The sequence below is a fragment of the Heptranchias perlo genome, chromosome 5 (genome assembly GCF_035084215.1).
Source record: "Heptranchias perlo isolate sHepPer1 chromosome 5, sHepPer1.hap1, whole genome shotgun sequence".
Classification (NCBI taxonomy): domain Eukaryota; kingdom Metazoa; phylum Chordata; class Chondrichthyes; order Hexanchiformes; family Hexanchidae; genus Heptranchias; species Heptranchias perlo.
This window is the reverse complement of record NC_090329.1, coordinates 135858612-135878062: the sequence shown is the minus strand read 5'-3', so window position 1 is coordinate 135878062 and position 19451 is coordinate 135858612. Positions and strand designations below refer to the sequence as shown.

Sequence of the window (19451 nt, the reverse complement as noted above, 5' to 3'; positions counted from 1 at the left end):
CTCCTTGGAACAGACGGTTGCGAGGAGATTTGATAGAGGTATTCAAAATCATGAAGGGTCTAGACAGAGTAGATAGAGAGAAACTGTTCCCATTGGCGGAAGGGTCAAGAACCAGAGGGCATAGATTGAAGGTGATTGACAAAAGAACCAAAGGTGACATGAGGAAAAACTTTTTTTTTTACACAGCGAGTGGTTAGGATCTGGAATGCACTGCTCGAGGGGGTGGTGGAGGCAGATTCAATTGTGGCTTTCAAAAGGGAACTGGATAAGTACTTGAAATGAAAAAATTTGCAGGGCTACGGGGAAAGGGCTGGGGAGTGGGACTAGCTGGATTGCTCTTGCATAGAGCTGGCGTGGACTCGATGAGCCGAATGGCCTCCTTCCATGTTGTAACCTATGATTCCAGGGATCAGTGACTTCAATTACGTGGGCAGACTGGAGAAGCTGAGGTTGTTCTCCTCGAGCAGAGAAGGTTGAGAGGAGATTTGATAGAGGGATTCAAAAACATGAAGGGTCTGGACAGAATAGAGAGAAACTGTTCCCATTAGCGGAAGAGTCAAGAACCAGAGGACATAGATTTAAGGTGATTGGCAAAAGAACCAAAGGCGACATGAGGAAGAACTACTTTTTTTTAAACACAGTAAGTGGTTAGGATCTGGAATGCACTGCCTGAGGGGGTGGTGGAGGCCGATTCAATTGTGGCTTTCAAAAGGGAACTGGATAAGTACTTGAAAGGAAAAAATGTGCAGGGCTACGGGAATAGGGCTCTCTTGCAGATAGCCAGCAAGGACTCACTGGGCCGAATGGCCTCCTTCCGTGCTGTAAGATTCTATGATTCTAACACTCACTGTATAGTTCACACGAAGGTCACTTGGCTGACGTATGGGACTTCTGCGAGCACGTGAAGAAACTATATCCCAACAAGAATCAGTGTCTTTGGTGAGAGGGGAAAAAACTGAAGGATGGGAAACCCAGTGGGTTGCCAGTTTTGAAAAACTTGCCAACTAAAAGACACTCGACAGTGTACGTTTCCCATGCTGTTATGCACTCATCTTTTCTATAAGTGGCTCAATTCTCAAAATTAGTCTATTAATTTGTCATACCACAGCTTATATTGGTGAAGTTCAGAATGAGCTCATCACTAAACAGCAGGAGTCACTGGCTAGTGAACAGGAGCTGGAATGCTGGCTCTTTCTCCACCCCCCCCCCATCCCTCCACCAACCCTTGACAGGCCAGGGGCCAGTTAACACCACAACTGTTGCCTTGGCTGTGATCAGCTAACTCAGACCAAGGGTGGTTCTTGTCTACACGGCTGAGTACCACACCAGGTGGGGCCTATATGAGGAGATAGTGCATTGTAGATGTCAGGTGAGAAAAATGATCAGGTAAAGTCCTCCATGATTGAAACACCCTCCATAAGTAAAAGATGCCATTAGTACAGAGCCATAAGCATGGATGGGAAAATCCAGCCTGTGGTTTAGAAGATAAATAAATGGACATAAAGCACCGAGGCAGGAATTTAGAACCAAATGTTTGATCAGGAATACACAGCAAAGCTGGTACATATCTCATTGGAACGTAGGAATTGCTGGAAGAAAAATGACCATGGTCCAACTAGTTCACCGTCTACCATCCTGGTAATCACATGAAATAACGATTATGGAGTTGTTAACATTGGAACAATCAATTTCGATCAATTTGTCTACATCAGACCCAGAAAGGTCACGAGGAAAACCCCGGTGGTGGAGAACTTTAGGAACCATTGGTCCAAAGTCATCTTTTTTCTCCCAAGCACGCTACACTTACCACTCATTTGTGAATGGAATATTTCAAAAAGCTGCAACAGGCAAGTTGGCGTGATTCACAGAACAGCTGATGGAGCCAGCAATGGAAGGTAATATTACTGGCTTAAAGTCTACAGGTAGTTTTAGCAGTTCAATACAGCAGAGATCATCATAAAAATCCTTAGTCTCCAGAAGTAGAAGCAGGAATTGGAAGTAGACAAGATGTTCAAAGACTGGAGTTTTATTATCGACAGTCCCACTAGGTGTGGTACTCAGCCTTTCTGACAAAATTATCCTAGGTCTGAGACCCAGTCTGTTATCTGATCTCAGCTAGGTCAGCAGTTGAGGAGTTACAAGTGGCCTCTTCACTCCCCGAGTCACGCAAAAGAAATAAATTGGCCTCTTCCTCAAAATTTGATATACACGACATTCCTTAAACTGTGCTGGTTGTCCTGTATTGACCCATGCATTTCTAATGGTCACTAATTTTATCCCGAATTTTGGATTCCAAGAGATTAGATGGAATTGATGATACCTGGAACGGATTGGCAGCTAATTCTGGGCATACTGACTCTACTGATGCACAGAAAAAGGAAGTGCATCAATTCTTGATTCAACTGGAAATAGAGGGATAAAGGTCAGGAATAAAGAATAAGACTGTAAGAAATAGGAGCAGGAGTAGGCCAGATGGCCCCTCGAACCTGCTCTGCCTTTCAATTAGATCATGGCTGTTCTTTGACCTCAACTCCACTTTCCTGCCCCATCCCCATATCCCTTGATTCCCCTGGAATACAAAAATCTTATCGATCTCAGCCTTGAATATACTCAATGACTCAGCATCCACAGCCCTCTGGGGTAGAGAATTCTGAAGATTCACAACCCTTTGAGTGAAGAAATTCCTCCTCTTCTCAGTCTTAAATGGCCGATCCCTTATCCTGCGATTATGCCCTCTAGTTCTAGACTCTCCAGCCAGGGGAAACAACCTCTCAGCGTCTACCCTATCAAGCCCCCTCAGAATCTTATGTTTCAATGAGATCCACTCTCATTCTTCTAAACTCCAGAGTATAGGCCCATCCTATTCAACCTCTCTTCATAAGAGAACCCTCTCATCCTAGGAATTAATTTAGTGAACCATCGTTGCAGCGCCTCTAAGGCAAGTATACCCTTCCTTAGATAAGGAGACCGAAACTGTACATAGTACTCCAGGTGAGGTCTCACCAAAGCCCTGTACAATTGTAGTAAGACTTCCTTACTTTTGTACTCCAACCCCCTTGCAATAAAGGCCAACATGCCATTTCCTTTCCTAACTGCTTGCTGTACCTGCATACTAACTTTTTGTGTTTCTTGTACTAGGACACCCAAGTCTCTCTGAACACCAACATTTAATAGTTTCTCACCATTTAAAAAAATTCAGTTTTTCTATTCTTCCTACCAAAGTGTTAAAGAATTTCCCCCACATTATACTCCATTTGTCACCTTCTTGCCCACTCACTTAACCTGTCTATATCCCTTTGCAGACTCTGTGTCCTCCTCACAGCTTACTTTCCCACTTAGTTTCGCATCATCAGCAAACTTGGATACACTACACTTGGTTCCTTCATCCAAGTCATTAATATAGATTGTAAATAGCTGAGGCCCAAGCACTGATCCTTGCAGTACCCCACTAGTTACAGCCTGCCAACCTGAAATTGACCTGTTTATCCCTACACTCTGTTTTCTGTCCATTAACCAATCCTCTATCCATGCTAATATGTTACCCCCAACCCCATGAGAAAAAATATAGGCAGACTTGGCTCTGAATGACAATGAACCAGATGCACTAAATGTCTTTTCTGACTGTTACATCTTTTACATTCATCCTCTTCCATCCCAACCATAAGTAAACAACAAATCTCACCTCCTGGCCAGCAGGGCACTCATTTCTTCCATCAGACCAGTACCTCCTATAGAAATCGGGGCTCCATTACCCCGTGAAGACTCAGATTTAGAAGGAGTGGAGACTGAACTAATGCTGCCCATCGCAGAATTTGAAGCCTCATCAGTCTGTAAAACAAATAATAATGATAGTGACCTCTTAACTATAAAATCACAGACACCTGCGGGCATTATAGCGTCTCAATGTCTTGCATATCTACTGTCTGAGACAAGAGGTCAGCCATCTTCTGTTACACTATTTGCTTCAACTGGCAAAATCCAAACTATGAGGCCCTCCCTTTGTTAACAAAGCCACTCACGCATGCTAGGGTAAGGTTTTACAGGGGCCAATGGCTTTCCAGCACTTCAATCAAGTGACCACACTTCATTCTGAACCTGGAAAGCAAATGCTATTTTTAAATTCTCCATTAACACTAAATCTCCAACTGATACAAAGAAAAGAAAGGGACTTCTATTTATATAGCACCTTTCATGAGCTCAAGACATACATAAGTACTTTACAGCCAATGAAGCACTTTTGGAAGTGTAGTCACTGTTGCAACGTAGGGAAATATGGCACCCAATGTGTCCACAGTAAGGTGCCATACATGACCAGACATACATGACCAGACATACATGACATCTGCTTGAATGATGTTGGTTAAGGGATGAATATTGGCCAGGATACTGGGGAGAACTCCCCGGCTCCTTTTCGAAATTGTGCCATGGGATCTTTTACGTCCATCTGAGAGGGCAGATGGGGTCTCAGTTTAACATCTCAGCTGAAAGACGGCAGCTCTGTCAGTGCAGCGCTCCATCAGTACTGCACTGGAGTGTCAGTCTCAATTATGTGCTCAAGTCTCTGGAATGGGTCTGTAACCCAAGGCCTCCACCTCAGAGGCGAGAGTGTCACCCACTGAGCCACAGCTGACACCTTCAGCCAAGGATGACCCCTCGAAGTGATGCTTACAGTTTAACTTTGACTGACATTTTCTTGAAAGCATTTCTTTACTTGATGAGCACCACCCAGAAAAGATTACTACAGATTATATGGTAAATACAGTAAAAGGGTTGAAGTTGGAGAATTAACCCAATATGTCTTGCACTTACCCTTCCCACTTTTCGGAGTTTAGCTCCAGCCAGCGCAGCTGCCAGTCCTGTCAGTGGGCGGCCATCTTCAGTCATGGATGATGAAAAATCTGAGGCAGGAAGAGGTGGGGCAGGAGGGGGAGGTGGAACAGGTGGTAGGACCTGTCCTGGAAGAGGTGGTGGTGGTCCAGGTGGCGGAGGGGGTCCTGCCACTGGCAGCGGAGGTGCAGGTGGTGGACCTGTTAGTAACGGTAGTCCTGATGCTGGTGGTTGAGATGGTCCAGGAGGAAGAGGGGGTGCGGGTGGAGGGACTGGTGGTCCTTGACCACCACCACTTGTTGGGGCAATACCTGTGTTGATAGAATAAAACAACCAGATCAAAACATAACAAATCTGCTACAAAATTACTTTGAGTTTGTACATTCTTTGTGAAAACAAAAAAAGGTAAATGACTATATATTCTGCCAAAATGGACAATAAAAATCACATCTGTACTTGTGTGCACTTAAGCTACTCTTACAGAAATCTATGCAAGATGGCCAGTGGGATAAGACAGGGCGTCTAATAACAAGACCTCTAGACTACATGTTACAGGATTAGAAAATAACCAAAGAAATCCGTAAAACAAATTTGGAAACAAATAGGAAAAAAAGCATTAGTCTACTTGAAGTATTAAGAATAAATCATCAAATACATTGATTAAAATTAGCCTCAACTCATTATTCATTGTTATTTTCTCCTTTGCTTTCCTTCGTGTGGCTGAAATGTTTTGTCCTAATCACGATACTGACATTGATTTATTGGGATTTATCAACAGTCGAAGTATTGCAGGTGACTAGTAACTACATTTCATTTGTCCAAAAACCTTAATTATGGTGATGTGAATTATCTCAAGATCACAAACACGATAGCTGCAGATGAGGAAAGCCATTCAGCCCATCTACAAATTCTTTCATCCAGAAAAATCCTGAAGTGCCCCCAACGCAGCATCCAATTGTTTCCTAAATTATTCCAAGGTTCTTGCCTCCACTATTATTTCTGGACACCGGTAACATGTGTTGATCAGTCTCTGTGTGAAGATATTCCCAATATCAATTTTCAATTTATCTTTTACAGTTTGTCCTCTTGTCCTACTTTCGTAATTTATTCTAAAGTAATCATTCGGATTTACCTTTTCCATAACTATCTTGTGTAAGAAACAAGAACGAACTTGAATTCATATAATGCCTTTCAAGACCTCAGGACGTCCCAAAGCGCTTTACAGCCAAGTAAGTACTTTTGAAGTGCAGTCATACACACTCTCTTTTTTCCAGTCTTTCCTCATAGCTCAGGCCTTTGGCACTACAGATTAGCCTCATGGGTCTTCTCTCCACTGCCTCTAGTGCTTGAAAGTCTTGGCAATAAGAAATCGATGCAGAATTCAGTTTTGATGCAGTGCAATCACTGTATAATTTGAACATGATTTCTTCTGAATTGTATTCTAGTTTTGGCTATGTAGTTCGACATTCTATTGACTTTGCTGATTGCTACTCTGCATTGGTTGGACATGTCTAGTGTTGCATTCACTAAGATTCCTAGGTGTCATTCAGCTTCATCCTTGGCTGTTTCAACACCATTTGTGGATGATATGAAGATTTGTGCGAGTCTTCGGACTGTGGATGAGAATAAAAATATTACCTATTTTTCCTTCTGATGTGCAGTACTTCACACTTGTCTGCATTAAATTCCATCTGCTACTGTTGTGTCCAGATGACGTCCATCCGATGGTGCTTAAACAGATGTAGCATGTGCTTTGCAAACTCCTTCCCTGTATCTTTAACAGCTCGCTGGAGCCAGGGATTGTTCCCTTAGACTGGAAGGGTGCACATGCAGCTCAGATTTTCAAAAAGGGGGATAAGTCAGAACCAGGGAAATGTAGGCCCATTCGTTTGACTTCAACCATAGGTAAGATGCTAGAAGTGACCATGAGATGCTCTGTACGATCACCTGGATAGAGAAAGAGTTATTAGAGACACTCTACACGGCTTCTGGGAAAGGAAGGAAGGTCCGGTCTTATTAATTTCATTGAATTTTTTGTAAGAAAGTTACATGTTGAGAGATATAGGTAGCCCAGTAGACACTATCTACTTGGATTTTGAGATAGTCTGTGTGAAGGTACCTCACAATCTAATGGAATTGGAGGGAAATAGCTAAAAATTGGCTAAATTCCCGTTAAAAAAAGTGGTTATTAATGGTTGTGGATCTGCTTGGAGACCAATTACCAGTGGTGTCTCACACGGATTGGTTAGGGCCGTTCATTAATGACCTGGATGTAGATGTTGGGGGAATAGTCGACAATTTTGTGGCTGATATGAAGATTTGTGCAAGTCTTAAGACTATGGCTGACAATAAACTACTGCACTCAGACCTTGATGCAAAGGGGGAAATGGGCTTGTGCTTGGCAAATGGTATTTAACTTAGATAAATATAGTATAATGCACATTGGCAGTGCCAACACTAAGAAAACTTACATCCTACAGGGTACAGAAGTGAAGTCTGTTGAAAAAGAAAAAGATCTCCGTGTTATTGTACATAATGCTCTTATGGTTTCCGATCAATGTCATGAAGCAATAGCCATTAGGGTATTAGGTTGCATTGCCAGGATGATTAAATAAAGAACAAAACACACTATCTTGTCCCTGTATAAGACCAGGGATTATGGATGTAATTTACACAAGGGCAGAACTAAAATAGACGTCAGGAGGTTCTTCTGTTCCCAGAGGATAGTATGCCTATGGATCAAGTTGCCAGCTCGTTCAGTGAATGCTGATTCGCTGGATACCTTCAAAATCGAGCCGGACCAATTCCTGGCAGGGGTGGAGTTTACAGCATATAAAGGGTCAGTGGAATTCTTGGCAATATACACCATAGCCAATGTCGTCTCCTGGACTCGTTTTGATAGAATAATGAAGTCAAGAGAAATTTTCCAGACTTCCCCCCCCCCCAAATTGGCCATGGGTTTTTAAAAAAATCTGTTTTTTGCCTCTCCCAGGATTAAATGGCTGCTGGTGGGTAGTGGGTATTGTGAATCATGATGCTAAAGGCATCATGACTGTGTGGGGCAGGCTGGATGGACCAGCTGGTCTTTTCCATACAATTTCCTAAGTTCGTATGTCCATATACATATTATGTTGAACTCATCCTGTAATTTCTGAGCTGTGTCCTCAGATGCCACTTTCCTCTTAGTTTCATATCATCCACAAAATTTGACCACTTTGCATGGAGTTTCTGAATCAAGGTCAATTATGTAAATTAGAAACAATAGTGATTCCAACACTGATCCTGCATCACCCCACTCAGTACTTCGACCCACTCCGCCATCCTCTGTTAAGCACTCGTTTCCTAACCTACAGCTAGTTTCTTACCAATTCTCAGCTTCGTCTTTTGCACGAGATTTTAAACCGAGGCCCTGTCTACCCTCGCAGATAGATGTTAAAGATCCTATTCCAAGAAGAGCAGGGCAGTTTCCCGTGTCCCAGCCAATATTTATCTCTCAATCGGCATCACGAATACAGATTATCTGTTCATTTGTCTCATTTCCCGTTTGTGGGACCTATGTGTGCAAACTGACTCCCTACATCACAACAGTGACTACACTTGAAGTCTAGATACAATGTGGCATAGGGCTTTCCGCAGTCACTTCCTCAAAGTTGTCAAGGAGGTTGGTCAAACAGGACTGTCCCCTTCTGAATCCATTTAGGTGCTGTTTACTAGGTTATTGTTGTACAGATAATCCTCAAGTATTCTCCCAATAATCAACTTCATTATTTTACACAGAACAGAAGTATTAGTGTCTCTTCTAATCCTTCTTACTGGTGCCTTTTCAGGCTTCAGTGACACTCTAGTAATGGTTGACAATGCCTCACAAATAGGCTCCCCAGTCTCTTTCAGCACTCTGGGATAAATACCATTTATTTCTGGTTGTTTATTTCTTTGGAGCCCTTTAGCCTATCTGGGATTTCCATCTCATTTATATCTAAGTCATTGGTTTTAATTAGGTTATCTGTGTTTGGGGAGGGCATATTGCTTATTGTTGCCCACGTGAATACTTTGAGGAAGTAATCATTCAGAATATTTACTATTTTGTGCACATCTTGCATCCTTTTAGGGTCGCCACCTCTCCTGGCTGTCCCCTTAATGTCTAGTACTGAAAAAAATCTTAGTTATGTTTAGCCTCTGGCTCCATGCAGGTCTCACTCTGTCCCTCTGATCAACATAACTTATACTTATACAGCGCCTTTAATATAGTAAAACATCCCAAAGTGCTTCACAGGAGCGTAATCACACAAAATTTGACACCGAGCCACGAGGCGGTATTAGGACAGGTGACCAAAAGCTTGGTCAAAGAAGTAGGTTTTAAGGAGCGTCTTAAAGTACGGAGGTTTAGCGAGGGAATTCCAGAGCTTAGGGTCTAGGCAGCTGAAGGCACGGCCGCCAATGGTGGAGCGATTAAAATCGTGGATGCGCAAGAGGCAAGAATTGGAGGAACACAGGTCTCGGAGGGTTGTAAGGCTGGAGGAGGTTACAGAGATATGGAGGGGTGAAGCCATGGAGGGATTTGAAAACAAGGGTGAGAATTTTAAAATCGAGGCGTACCCAGACCGGGAGCCAATGTAGCACAGGGGCGATGGGAGAACAGGACTTGGTGTGACTTAGGAGAGCATTTTGGTGGTAGTGATCATAAGAGTTAGTTTTAGCATAGTTATGGAAAAGGACAAAAACTCCAATCCTCCGGCACTACACAGGGGTTAAGTTTTCATTAGGGGAGAGGCCAACTTTACTAAACTGAGAAGTGATTTAGCAGAAGTAAACTGGAAACAGCTACTTGAAGGTAAATTAGTGTCAGAGCAGTGGGAGACATTCAAAGGGGTGATTCAAGGGGTTCAGAGTAAACATGATCCCACAAAGAAAAAGGGAGGGGCTGCCAAATCTAGAACCCCCTGGATGTCGAGGAGCATTCAGGGTGGAAGAAGGCAGATAAAGAAAGACTATGATCGACACCAGGAAACCAATACTACGGAAAGCTTAGAGGAGTATACAAAGTGCAGGGGTGAAGTTAAAAAAGAAATTAGGAAAGCAAAGAGAGGGCATGAAAAAATATTAGCAGGTAAAATCAAAGAAAACCCAAAGATGTTTTATAAATACATTAAGAGCAAGAGGATAACTAAGGAAAGAGTAGGGCCTATTAGAGACCAAAATGGTAAACTATGTGCGGAGGTAGAAGATGTGGGTACGGTTCTTAAATGAATACTTTGCATCTGTCTTCACAGAGAGGGATGATGCAGGGATTGAAGTTAAGGAGGAGAAGTGTGAAATATTGGATGGGATAAACATAGTGACAGAGGAAGTATTAAGGGGATTAGTATCTTTCAAAGTTGTTAAATCACCAGGGCCGGATGAAATGTATCCCAGGCTGTTAAAAGAAACCAGAGAGGACATAGCGGAGGCTTTAACAATCATTTTCCAAACTTCACTGGATACAGGCGTAGTGCCGAAGGATTGGAGGACTGCTAACGTTGTACCGTTGTTTAAAAAGGGAGCGAAGGATAGACCGAGTAATTATAGGCCAGTCAAATAATTGGAATCAATTCTGAGGAACAGGATAAACTGTCACTTAGAAAGGCACGGACTAATGAAGGACAGTCAGCACGGATTTGTTAAGGTGGGTGGGGGTCGTGTCTGACTAACTTGATTGAATTTTTCGAGGAGGTGACAAGGAGGATCGATGAGGGTAGCGCAATTGATGTAGTCTACATGGATTTTAGCAAGGCTTTTGACAAGGTCCCACATGGCAGATTGGTCGAAAAAGTAAAGGCCTACGGGATCCAAGGGAATGTGGCAAATTGGATCCAAAATTGTCTCAGAGGCAGGAAGCAAAGGGTAATGATCGACGGGTGTTTTTGCGACTGGAAGGCTGTTTTCAGTAGGGTGCTGCAAGGCTCAGTATTAGGACCTTTGCTTTTTGTGGTATACATTAACGATTTGAACTTAAACATAGGGGGCACGATTAAGAAATTTGCAGATGACACAAAGATAGGCCGTGCGGTTGATAGTGAGGAGGAGAGCTGTAGACTGCAGGAAGATATCAATGGACTGGTCAGATGGGCAGAAAAGTGGCAAATGGAGTTCAATCCGGAGAAGTGTGAGGTAATGCATTTGGGGAGAGCAAACAAGGCAAGGGGATACACAATAAATGGGAGGATACTGAGAGGTATAGAGGAAGTGAGAGACCTTGGAGTGCATGTCCACAGATCCCTGAAGGTAGCAGGACAGGTAGATAAGGTGGTTAATAAGGCATATGGAATGCTTTCCTTTATTAGCTGAGGCATAGAATATAAAAGCAGGGATGTTATGCTGGAACTGTATAAAACATGAGTTAGCTTGAGTACTGCGCACAGTTCTGGTCACCACATGACAGGAAGGATGTAATTGCACTCGAGAGGGTACAGAGGAGGTTTACAACGATGTTGTCAGAACTGCAGAATTTTAGCTGTGATGACAAATTGGATAGGCTGGGGTTGTTTTCCTTGGAACAGAGGAGGCCGAGAGGTGATTTGATTGAGATGTACAAAATTATGAGGGGCCTAGTTAGAAAGGACCTATTTCCCTTAGCGGAGAGGTCAATAACCAGGGGGCATAGATTTAAAGTGATTGGTAGAAGGATTAGAGGGGGAAGTGAGGAAAATTTTTTTCACCCAGAGGGTGGTGGGGGTCTGGAACTGGCCCCCAGAGGGTGGTAGAGGCAGAAACCCTCAACTCATTTAAAAAAAATACCTGGATGTGCACCTGAGGAGCAGCGACCTGCAGGGCTACGGCCCAAATGCGGGAAAGTGGGATTAGGCTGGGTGGCTCGTTTCTCAGCTGGCGCGGACACGATGAGCCAAATGGCCCCCTTCTGTGCCATAAATTTTCTATGATTCTAGGATACGGGCAGCAGAGTTTTGGATGAACTCAAGTTTATGGTGGGTGGAAGAAGGGAGGCCAGCCAGGATAAGGGTTTCAGCAGCAGATGAGCTGAGGCAGGGGCGGAGACGGCAATGTTATGAAGGTGGAAGTAGGCGGTCTTACTGATGGAGCGGATATGTGGTCGGAAGCTCAACTCAGGGTCAAATAGGACGCCAAGATTGCCAACGGTCTGGTTCAGCCTCAGACAGTGGCCGGGGAGAGGGATGGAGTCGGTGGGCTAGGGAACAGAGTTTGGGACAGGGACCAAGGACAACGGCTTCGGTCTTCCCAATATTTAGTTGGTGGAAATTTCAGCTCATCCAGTACTGGATGTTGGACACACAAAGTAACAAATGATAGAGTGGATGGGGTCGAGGGAAGTGAGGTAGAACTGTCAGGGTACATGTGGAACCTGACGTTATGTTTTCGGATGATGTTGCTGAGGGACAGCATGTAGATGAGAAATAGGAGGGGGCCAAGGATAGATCCCTGGGGGACTCCAGAGCTAACAGTGCAGGAGCAGGAAGAGAAGCCACTGCAGATGATTCTCTGGCTATGACTGGATAGATAAGAATGGAACCAGGCGAGCACAGCCCCACTCAGCTGGACAACGGAGGAAAGGCGTTGGAGGAGCATGGTGTGGTTATCCGTGTCAAAGGCCGCAGACGGGTCGAGCAGGATGAGAAGGGATAGTTTACCACGGTTACATAGGATGTCATTTGTGACTTTGATAAGGACCGTTTCAGTAATGTGGCAGGGGTGGAAACCTGATTGGAGGGGTTCAAACATGGAATTGTGGGAAAGATGGGCATGGATTTGGGAGGTGTCAACACATTCAAGGACTTTGGAGAGGAAAGGGAGGTTGGAGATGGGGCGGTAGTTTGCAAGGACAGAGGGGTCAAGGGTGTATTTTTTTTTTGAGGAGGGGTGTGAGGTGGTTTATTTGAGAAGAGGTGTGATGACGGCAGATTTGAAGGGGAGGGGAGACAGTACCTGAGGAGAGGGAACCGTTAACAATGTCAGCTAACTCGGGGGCCCGGAAGAGAAGTTGGGTGGTCAGCAGTTTAGTGGGAATAGGATCGAGGGAGCAGGGTGGTGGGTCTCATGGTCAAGATGAGGAGGCTAGGGCAGGTGGGAATCGTAGAGGAAATTTGGCTTGGTGGGCTCGGGGAAGGGACGGAAGCAGCAGATCGGATGATGTTGATCAGCCTTTTTATGTATTGCTGTATTTTCTTACATTCATCTCTGTGCTTCCTTCCCTTTTCTCTCTGCAGGATTTGTAGAATTTTTTTCCTACTAATATCATTTTTAATTTGTTAATTTATTTAGCCTAAGCTTTTAGGTTTCAGTACGCGATTATCCTGCATTTTACTGTTGAGAGTTTTTCACTTGTCCTCTCCTTAAGTGTTGTTGAACAACAATTTCCATTTTCAATTTGGGAGGGTATTCTCCTCCCCACCCCCACCCCACCACTCCCCAAATTAAAAAATAAATCCTGAGGCTCAACATATGGGTTTAACTGAATGATGTGATCATTCTTAGAAAATTTATTTTGAAATTAAAATTAAATGACTGCCTCTTCATCCACGTAGGAATTCAGCTCCTCTTTAAAAATCCAGTTAATCCACTGCGTTTGAGGACAGGGAGAGGAAAGAGTTAAATGGAAGGGACACAAGGAAGACAAAACATCTACAACTCCAAACTACTCAAATAAAGCTTTCAAAATTTGTTCTCGAGCAAAACTAAAGAAAACTATTCTAACAGTACAGCTGACTGAGCAGTACTAGGGCATCCTGGGAAATTAAGTATGCTGCATATGCTTAGACTATAGAATCCAATGCAGCTCAGAGTCACAGCTCCCAGCAATATCAAGTTGAAATTTTGAAAGCTTTATTAATGTAAAGATTATATATTTTTTCCCAAGAGGCTATGTATGTGAGAGCAGAAGAAAATGACTGATTATACACCTGTTGTGGTTTGTTTTGCATTCTATAAACTTTAGAAAGTATATTAAGTCAAGTGTGTGTTTTTGCTCTTGGTGATGCTAGTTCAATTGTCAAAAATTTTTTTTTGAAGCTACCTAATTATCTCAGTTGTCTTTTGTTGTCTCAATTGCTAACATTTATGAGACACAGAGGAGGAGAGAGAGCAACAGAAAGAGGCAGATCAGTTTCTTTCCTTATTTTAATTTGATTCCTTTAAAAAATGAATTTTGTAAGTAAATAAAGCATGAGAGAATTATATGGGGAGGGAATGAGGGAAACTGGTTGAGGTAAGTTGACAGCAGGGATAAAGGTGGATACAGCTGTTGAATGGGTAGTTAGTGGGAGATGTCAAGACCTCTCACAAAGCAATGACAAAGGCATTAAAAAATTGAAAGGCCAATTCAATATGCAATTTAATTATACTATTATGAAATACGTATTTTTTAAAAATTGTTTAAACCCTTATTTTGGACATTAGAAATTGAAAAATAAGATGGAGCACAATAATTTTTCAGAAAGTATTTTGAGTGATGTGAGGAAAAGATTATACAGTGGCAACTGGTCGCCAGATTGTGCAATCACAAGATGACATAGGCTATTTTCACCAAATGTCGACATAGAAATTTACAATAGAAAAAGCTGTCAAAGTTTGACAGTGAAAACAGCAAACAAGGTTTTTTTGCACCAAGTAGATGCAGATTAAGATTTTTTTTAAAAAGATACAGATACTTCAATTTTATATTTATAGTGAAATAGCAATTTAGAAAGCAGAGAAGTTGAACTTAATATATTCCTTTACTTATGGATTTAATTTTTATCCATTATCATTTTAAAGCTGAGAATACAAAGTATAATGGCATGCTTATAAAATAAAAGCATTCTAATTGTTGATCTTCAATAAACATAGGTGGTGATTAGAGCTTTCAAAATTCAACTGTATTTTTTGACAAAAAGTGAGGAAAGGCTCTGACAACTGTTAGCAATGAGAATTATTTTCTGACAACATAACAGGTGATAATCAGGTAAGATAATTAGAGGAATGCTTTTCTATTTTTTTGAAAAAAGTTGTAATGTGTTTTTTTTGGAAAGACAAAGAAATTAAAAGGTGAGAATCATTTTCTTCCATAAAAAGTGGGAATACTTTGAACACGAAGTACCCTCTCATACTTTCAAGTATTGCTTAAACCCAACAACTTGAAAACAAGGGCATCGGTGGCCCAATGAATTATTAAAACTTGTAGTGGGTCATTCCAGCCAGATTATACCAGGAGTCAAGACCCAGCACAGGATCATTAGGGATGAAATGTGATTGCCAAAAAGTCATTTGCGCTTGTGATTATTTCTCCTGAACTATGAGCCATACAGAATAAGACGAGTTCCAACACGCCAATTTGTCAGTTATACCTTTATCCTTAATAATTAAGATTATCACTTTACATTGTAAGAATCAACTATCGTTATTTCAGACGGTCCACTGCCCAATTCAATTGGTCCATCTCTTGATAAGTCACAATAGTGAGGGTATTGGAATTCAGAAAACTCTGATCTGCTTTGTTGAATCGTTTCCATCAATTCAACATGACCTACAAACGTCATCACATGCCTTTAAGATATGCGAAAGATGCCCTTGCACAGTTGTAAAACATCAAGTAACTTTTTCCATCTTTTAAGGCATAGACTGAAAATTCAGCTGATGAGGTATGGGACCTTTGGCTTTTCCACATGGAGTATCAAAGACAATTCCATTCGACATCCAAAAAGTAGCAGTCATCATTCTTCAGCATACTCATGTAACATGTAATTCCTGCCTATAGATTCTACTTGAATCTTTACATGGTATCTGTGGCAGGAATGCTGTACTGCAAAAGTGCATGATTCTTGTTTGCCGTTCTGTCAGTTTTGTTCCCTTTTCTCTCCTGGCCTGCTGGAGGAAAGTTTGGGAGGTGCAAGACATCACCCAAGTGGCCATTCTTCATATGGGAGTCTAGATAGCAGTTGCTGGCAAGTTATTTGCCTTCACGTCCTCACTTGAAAGCCACATGTGCACTCAGAAGAAGCTGATTTGTCCCTCACTTCCACCAAGACACTGAGCCAACTTGTAGCACCCTTACAGCTGACCCAGTGAAGATCAACAAACACAGCACAGATGGAAATCTAAACCAGGACCTTTACTAAGTACAACATAATGTTCATTTAATACTGAAATAAAACTCAAATTGACACAATTTGTTCAGCTCACCTGTCAGAATTGTGAACAGTGCATATTTCATCAAAAAACACTGAAGTGTCATAAACTGTCGTATAGCAGCAAAGTGAGTGCCACATAACCAATACCTGAAGTAAACTGTTTTTGGCCATCCCCTAGAACTAATAGATAGTAGCAGAGAGAAAGCCTTACCCTGTAGAATTGTAGGTTCAGCCAGCTGAGGGGGTGCCTGGGTGATTGGCTCAGGAGCCGAGGAGTCTCCCAGCCCAGAGAGAGAGTTCTCAGCAGAGGCAGGCAGCTTGGGGGAGGCAGGGGTGACTGCAGAGGAAGGAGAGGGTACAGGAGGCTGAGACATAGGGGCAATGGTATTCGATGATGCAGGAGGAGTGTGAGAGGATGTCAATGAGAGCGGCAGATGGGATGGAGGACGGGGAGGGGGAGGAGGTGGGGGTGGGGGTGGGGCAGCTTGAGCAGGATTTGGGGTCTGTTGGGGTAGAATATCTGGTGGACCATTAATGACAGACGGTGATGGGGGCTTCTGGATTTGGATAGGAGTTGGAACAGGAAGGACTGGTCGGGGACCTGTAGCTTTGGCAGGGGGACTGCTTATAACCACAGGTGGGGAAGGTGGGAGAGGGGAAAAATTAGTGGCAGACCAGACCACCGGTTTGGGGACAGAGGGAAGAGATGGAGGAGCACTGATGGGAGATGGCGGTCCAGACGTTCTATGTATAGGGCGGGGGACAGTTGCATAATGGGGTAAGACAGGATGGAAGGCAGAACCAAGTGAAGTGGCAAAGCGAGATGCTGAGTGGCGTAAAGGTGGGGTGGGTGGGGTGGAATTAGATGAGGCAAGTGATGCATACTCCAAGACAGAGTCAGATGAGGAGGGAGTGAAGGACGAGACAGGGGCAGCAGACAAAGCTTTTGTGTAGGGTGGGGGGGGAATTGATGGGGGTTGACAGTTGCTGTATTCAGGAGGTGGCGTGTTGTATTCAAAAGATGAGGCTGGAAATGAAGTGGAAGCAGCACAGAAAGGAGACAAGAGGAGAGAGAAAGAAGAGAAAAATATATAGCTAACATAGCAACAAAGTCAGCAGTGAAAGAAAACCATGTTTCAAAAAGCTGCAGTTTGCCTCATAGGACCATCTTCGTAAACTGACAAATACCAGCTCACTGGAACCCATTTTAAAAAGACATATTAACAAAAGGTGTTAGACATAAATTCAGATTAAAATCAAACTGTGTAAACTCAAATCAAATGCTTCACCTAGCTGGAGTGGCCACCTGGGTGGTTCCAGACAGTCCTGTTTCACAAGTTGCTGCCTGGTAATGGTAAGGGCTTAAAGGGCTGGGGGTGACATATTAGCATGGATAGGGGATTGGTTAATGGCCAGAAAACAAACTGGTCATTTTCAGTTGGCAGGCTTTAACTTGTGGGGTGCCGCAACGATCAGTGCTTGGTCCTCAGCTATTAACGATCTATATTAATGACTTAGATGAAGGGACCGAGTGTAATGTATCCAAGTTTGCTGACGATATAAAGCTAGGTGGGAAAGTAAGCTGTGAGGAAGATGCAAAGAGTCTACAAAGGGATACAGACAGTTTAAGTGAGTGGGCAAGAAGGTGGCAGATGGAGTATAATGTGGGGGAAATGTGAGGTTATTCACTTTGGTAGGAAGAATAGAAAAACAGAATAATTTTTAAATGGTGAGAAACTATTAAATGTTGGTGTTCAGAGAGATTTGGGTGTCCTGGTACAAGAAACACAAAAAGTTAGTATGCAGGTACAGCAAGCAGTTAGGAAAGGAAATGGCATGTTGGCCTTTATTGCAAGGGGGTTGGAGTACAAGAGTAAGGAAGTCTTACTACAATCGAACAGGACCTGGTGAGACCTCACCTGGAGTACTATGTACAGTTTTGGTCTCCTTATCTAAGGAAGGATATACTTGCCTTGGAGGCAGGGCAACAAAGGTTTACTAGATTAATTCCTGGGATGAGAGGATTGTCCTTTGAGGAGAGATTGGGTAGAATGGGCCTATGCTCTCTGGAATTTAGAAGAATGAGGGGTGATCTCATTAAAACATATAAGACTCTAAAGGAGGCTTGACAGGGTAGATTTTGAGAGGCTGTTTCCTCTGGCTGGAGATTCTAGAACTAGGGGGTATAGTCTCAGGATAAGGGGTCGGCCATTTAAGATTGAGATGAGGAGGAATTTCTTCACACAGAGGGTTGTGAATCTTTGGAATTCTTTACCCCAGAGGGTTGTGGATGCTGAGTCATTGAATGCATTCATGGCTGACAGATAAATTTTTGGATCGTAGGGGAAATCAAGAGATATGGTGATCGGGTGGGGAAAGTGGAGTTGAGGTCGAAGATCAGCCATGATCTGATTGAATGGCGGAGCAGGCTCGAGAGGCTATATGGCCTACTCCTGTTTCCTATTTCTTATGTTATGTAATGGTGATAATTCAACTGGGTCCAAACGGTCTGGGTTTCAATTACGAATTAAGTGCAGGAGTAGGCCATTCAGCCCCTCGAGCCTTCTATGCTATTTGATAAGATCATGGCTGATATGATTGTGACCTCAACCCTATTTTCTCGTCTACCTACTATAACCTTTGACTCCATTGTTAATCAGGAATTTATCTAATTCAGCATTAAAAATATTCAATGACCCTGCCTCCACCGCTCTCTGTGGAAGGGAGTTCCACAGACTCACTACCCTCAAAAAAATGTTTTCCTCATCTGTCTTAGATGGGAGACCCCTTATTTTTAAAAACTGTGACACCTAGTTCTAGTCTCTCCCTTGAGGAGAAACATCCTCTCAGCATCTACCCCTTTGGGGCATCCGTGATGCTGAGGAAGTCGTGGATAGCACGTTCAGTGAGTTGGTCACACCACAGATAAAAATTACTGAGGGAGATAGTGAATGGGTGACCAACAGACAGAGGAAGAGTAGGAAGGCAGTGCAGGGGTCCCCTGCGGTCATCTCCCTCCAAAACAGGTATACTGTTTTGGATACTGTTGGGGGAGATGGCTCACCAGGGGAAGGTGACAGCGGCCAGGCTCTGCTGCACAGGAGGGCAGGAAAAAGAGTGGCAGAGCTACAGTGATAGGGGACTCGATTGTAAGGGGAATAGACAGGCGTTTCTGTGGACGCAACCGAGACTCCAGGATGGTATGTTGCCTCCCTGGTGCAAGGGTCAGGGATGTCTCGGAGCGGCTGCAGGACATTCTGGAGGGGGAGGGCGAACAGCCAGTTGTCGTGGTGCATATAGGTACCAACGATATAGGTAAAAAACGGGAGGAGGTCCTACAAGCTGAATTTAGGGAGTTAGGAGTTAAACTAAAAAGTAGGACCTCAAAGGTAGTAATCTCAGGATTGCTACCAGTGCCACGGGCTAGTCAGAGTAGGAATGACAGGATAGCTAGGATGAATACGTGGCTTGAGAGATGGTGTAAGAGGGAGGGATTCAAATTCCTGG

General features: G+C 43.3%; 1 protein-coding gene across 6 annotated transcripts in view; it reads right to left on the bottom strand.

The window, feature by feature from the left end:
* Positions 1–19451, bottom strand: part of enah (ENAH actin regulator) — a 448064-nt gene that overhangs the window by 36121 nt on the left and 392492 nt on the right. For 3 of the 6 annotated variants that reach the window (XM_067985233.1, XM_067985235.1, XM_067985236.1), the window contains 3 exons: positions 16156–16971; positions 4810–5138; positions 3683–3828 (listed from right to left, as the gene is read on the bottom strand). In XM_067985233.1, the coding sequence (XP_067841334.1) occupies positions 3683–3828; positions 4810–5138; positions 16156–16971 (1291 nt within the window). The remainder of the gene's footprint in view (positions 1–3682; positions 3829–4809; positions 5139–16155; positions 16972–19451) is intronic. The other 3 variants (XM_067985238.1, XM_067985239.1, XM_067985237.1) reach the window with 2 other exon arrangements.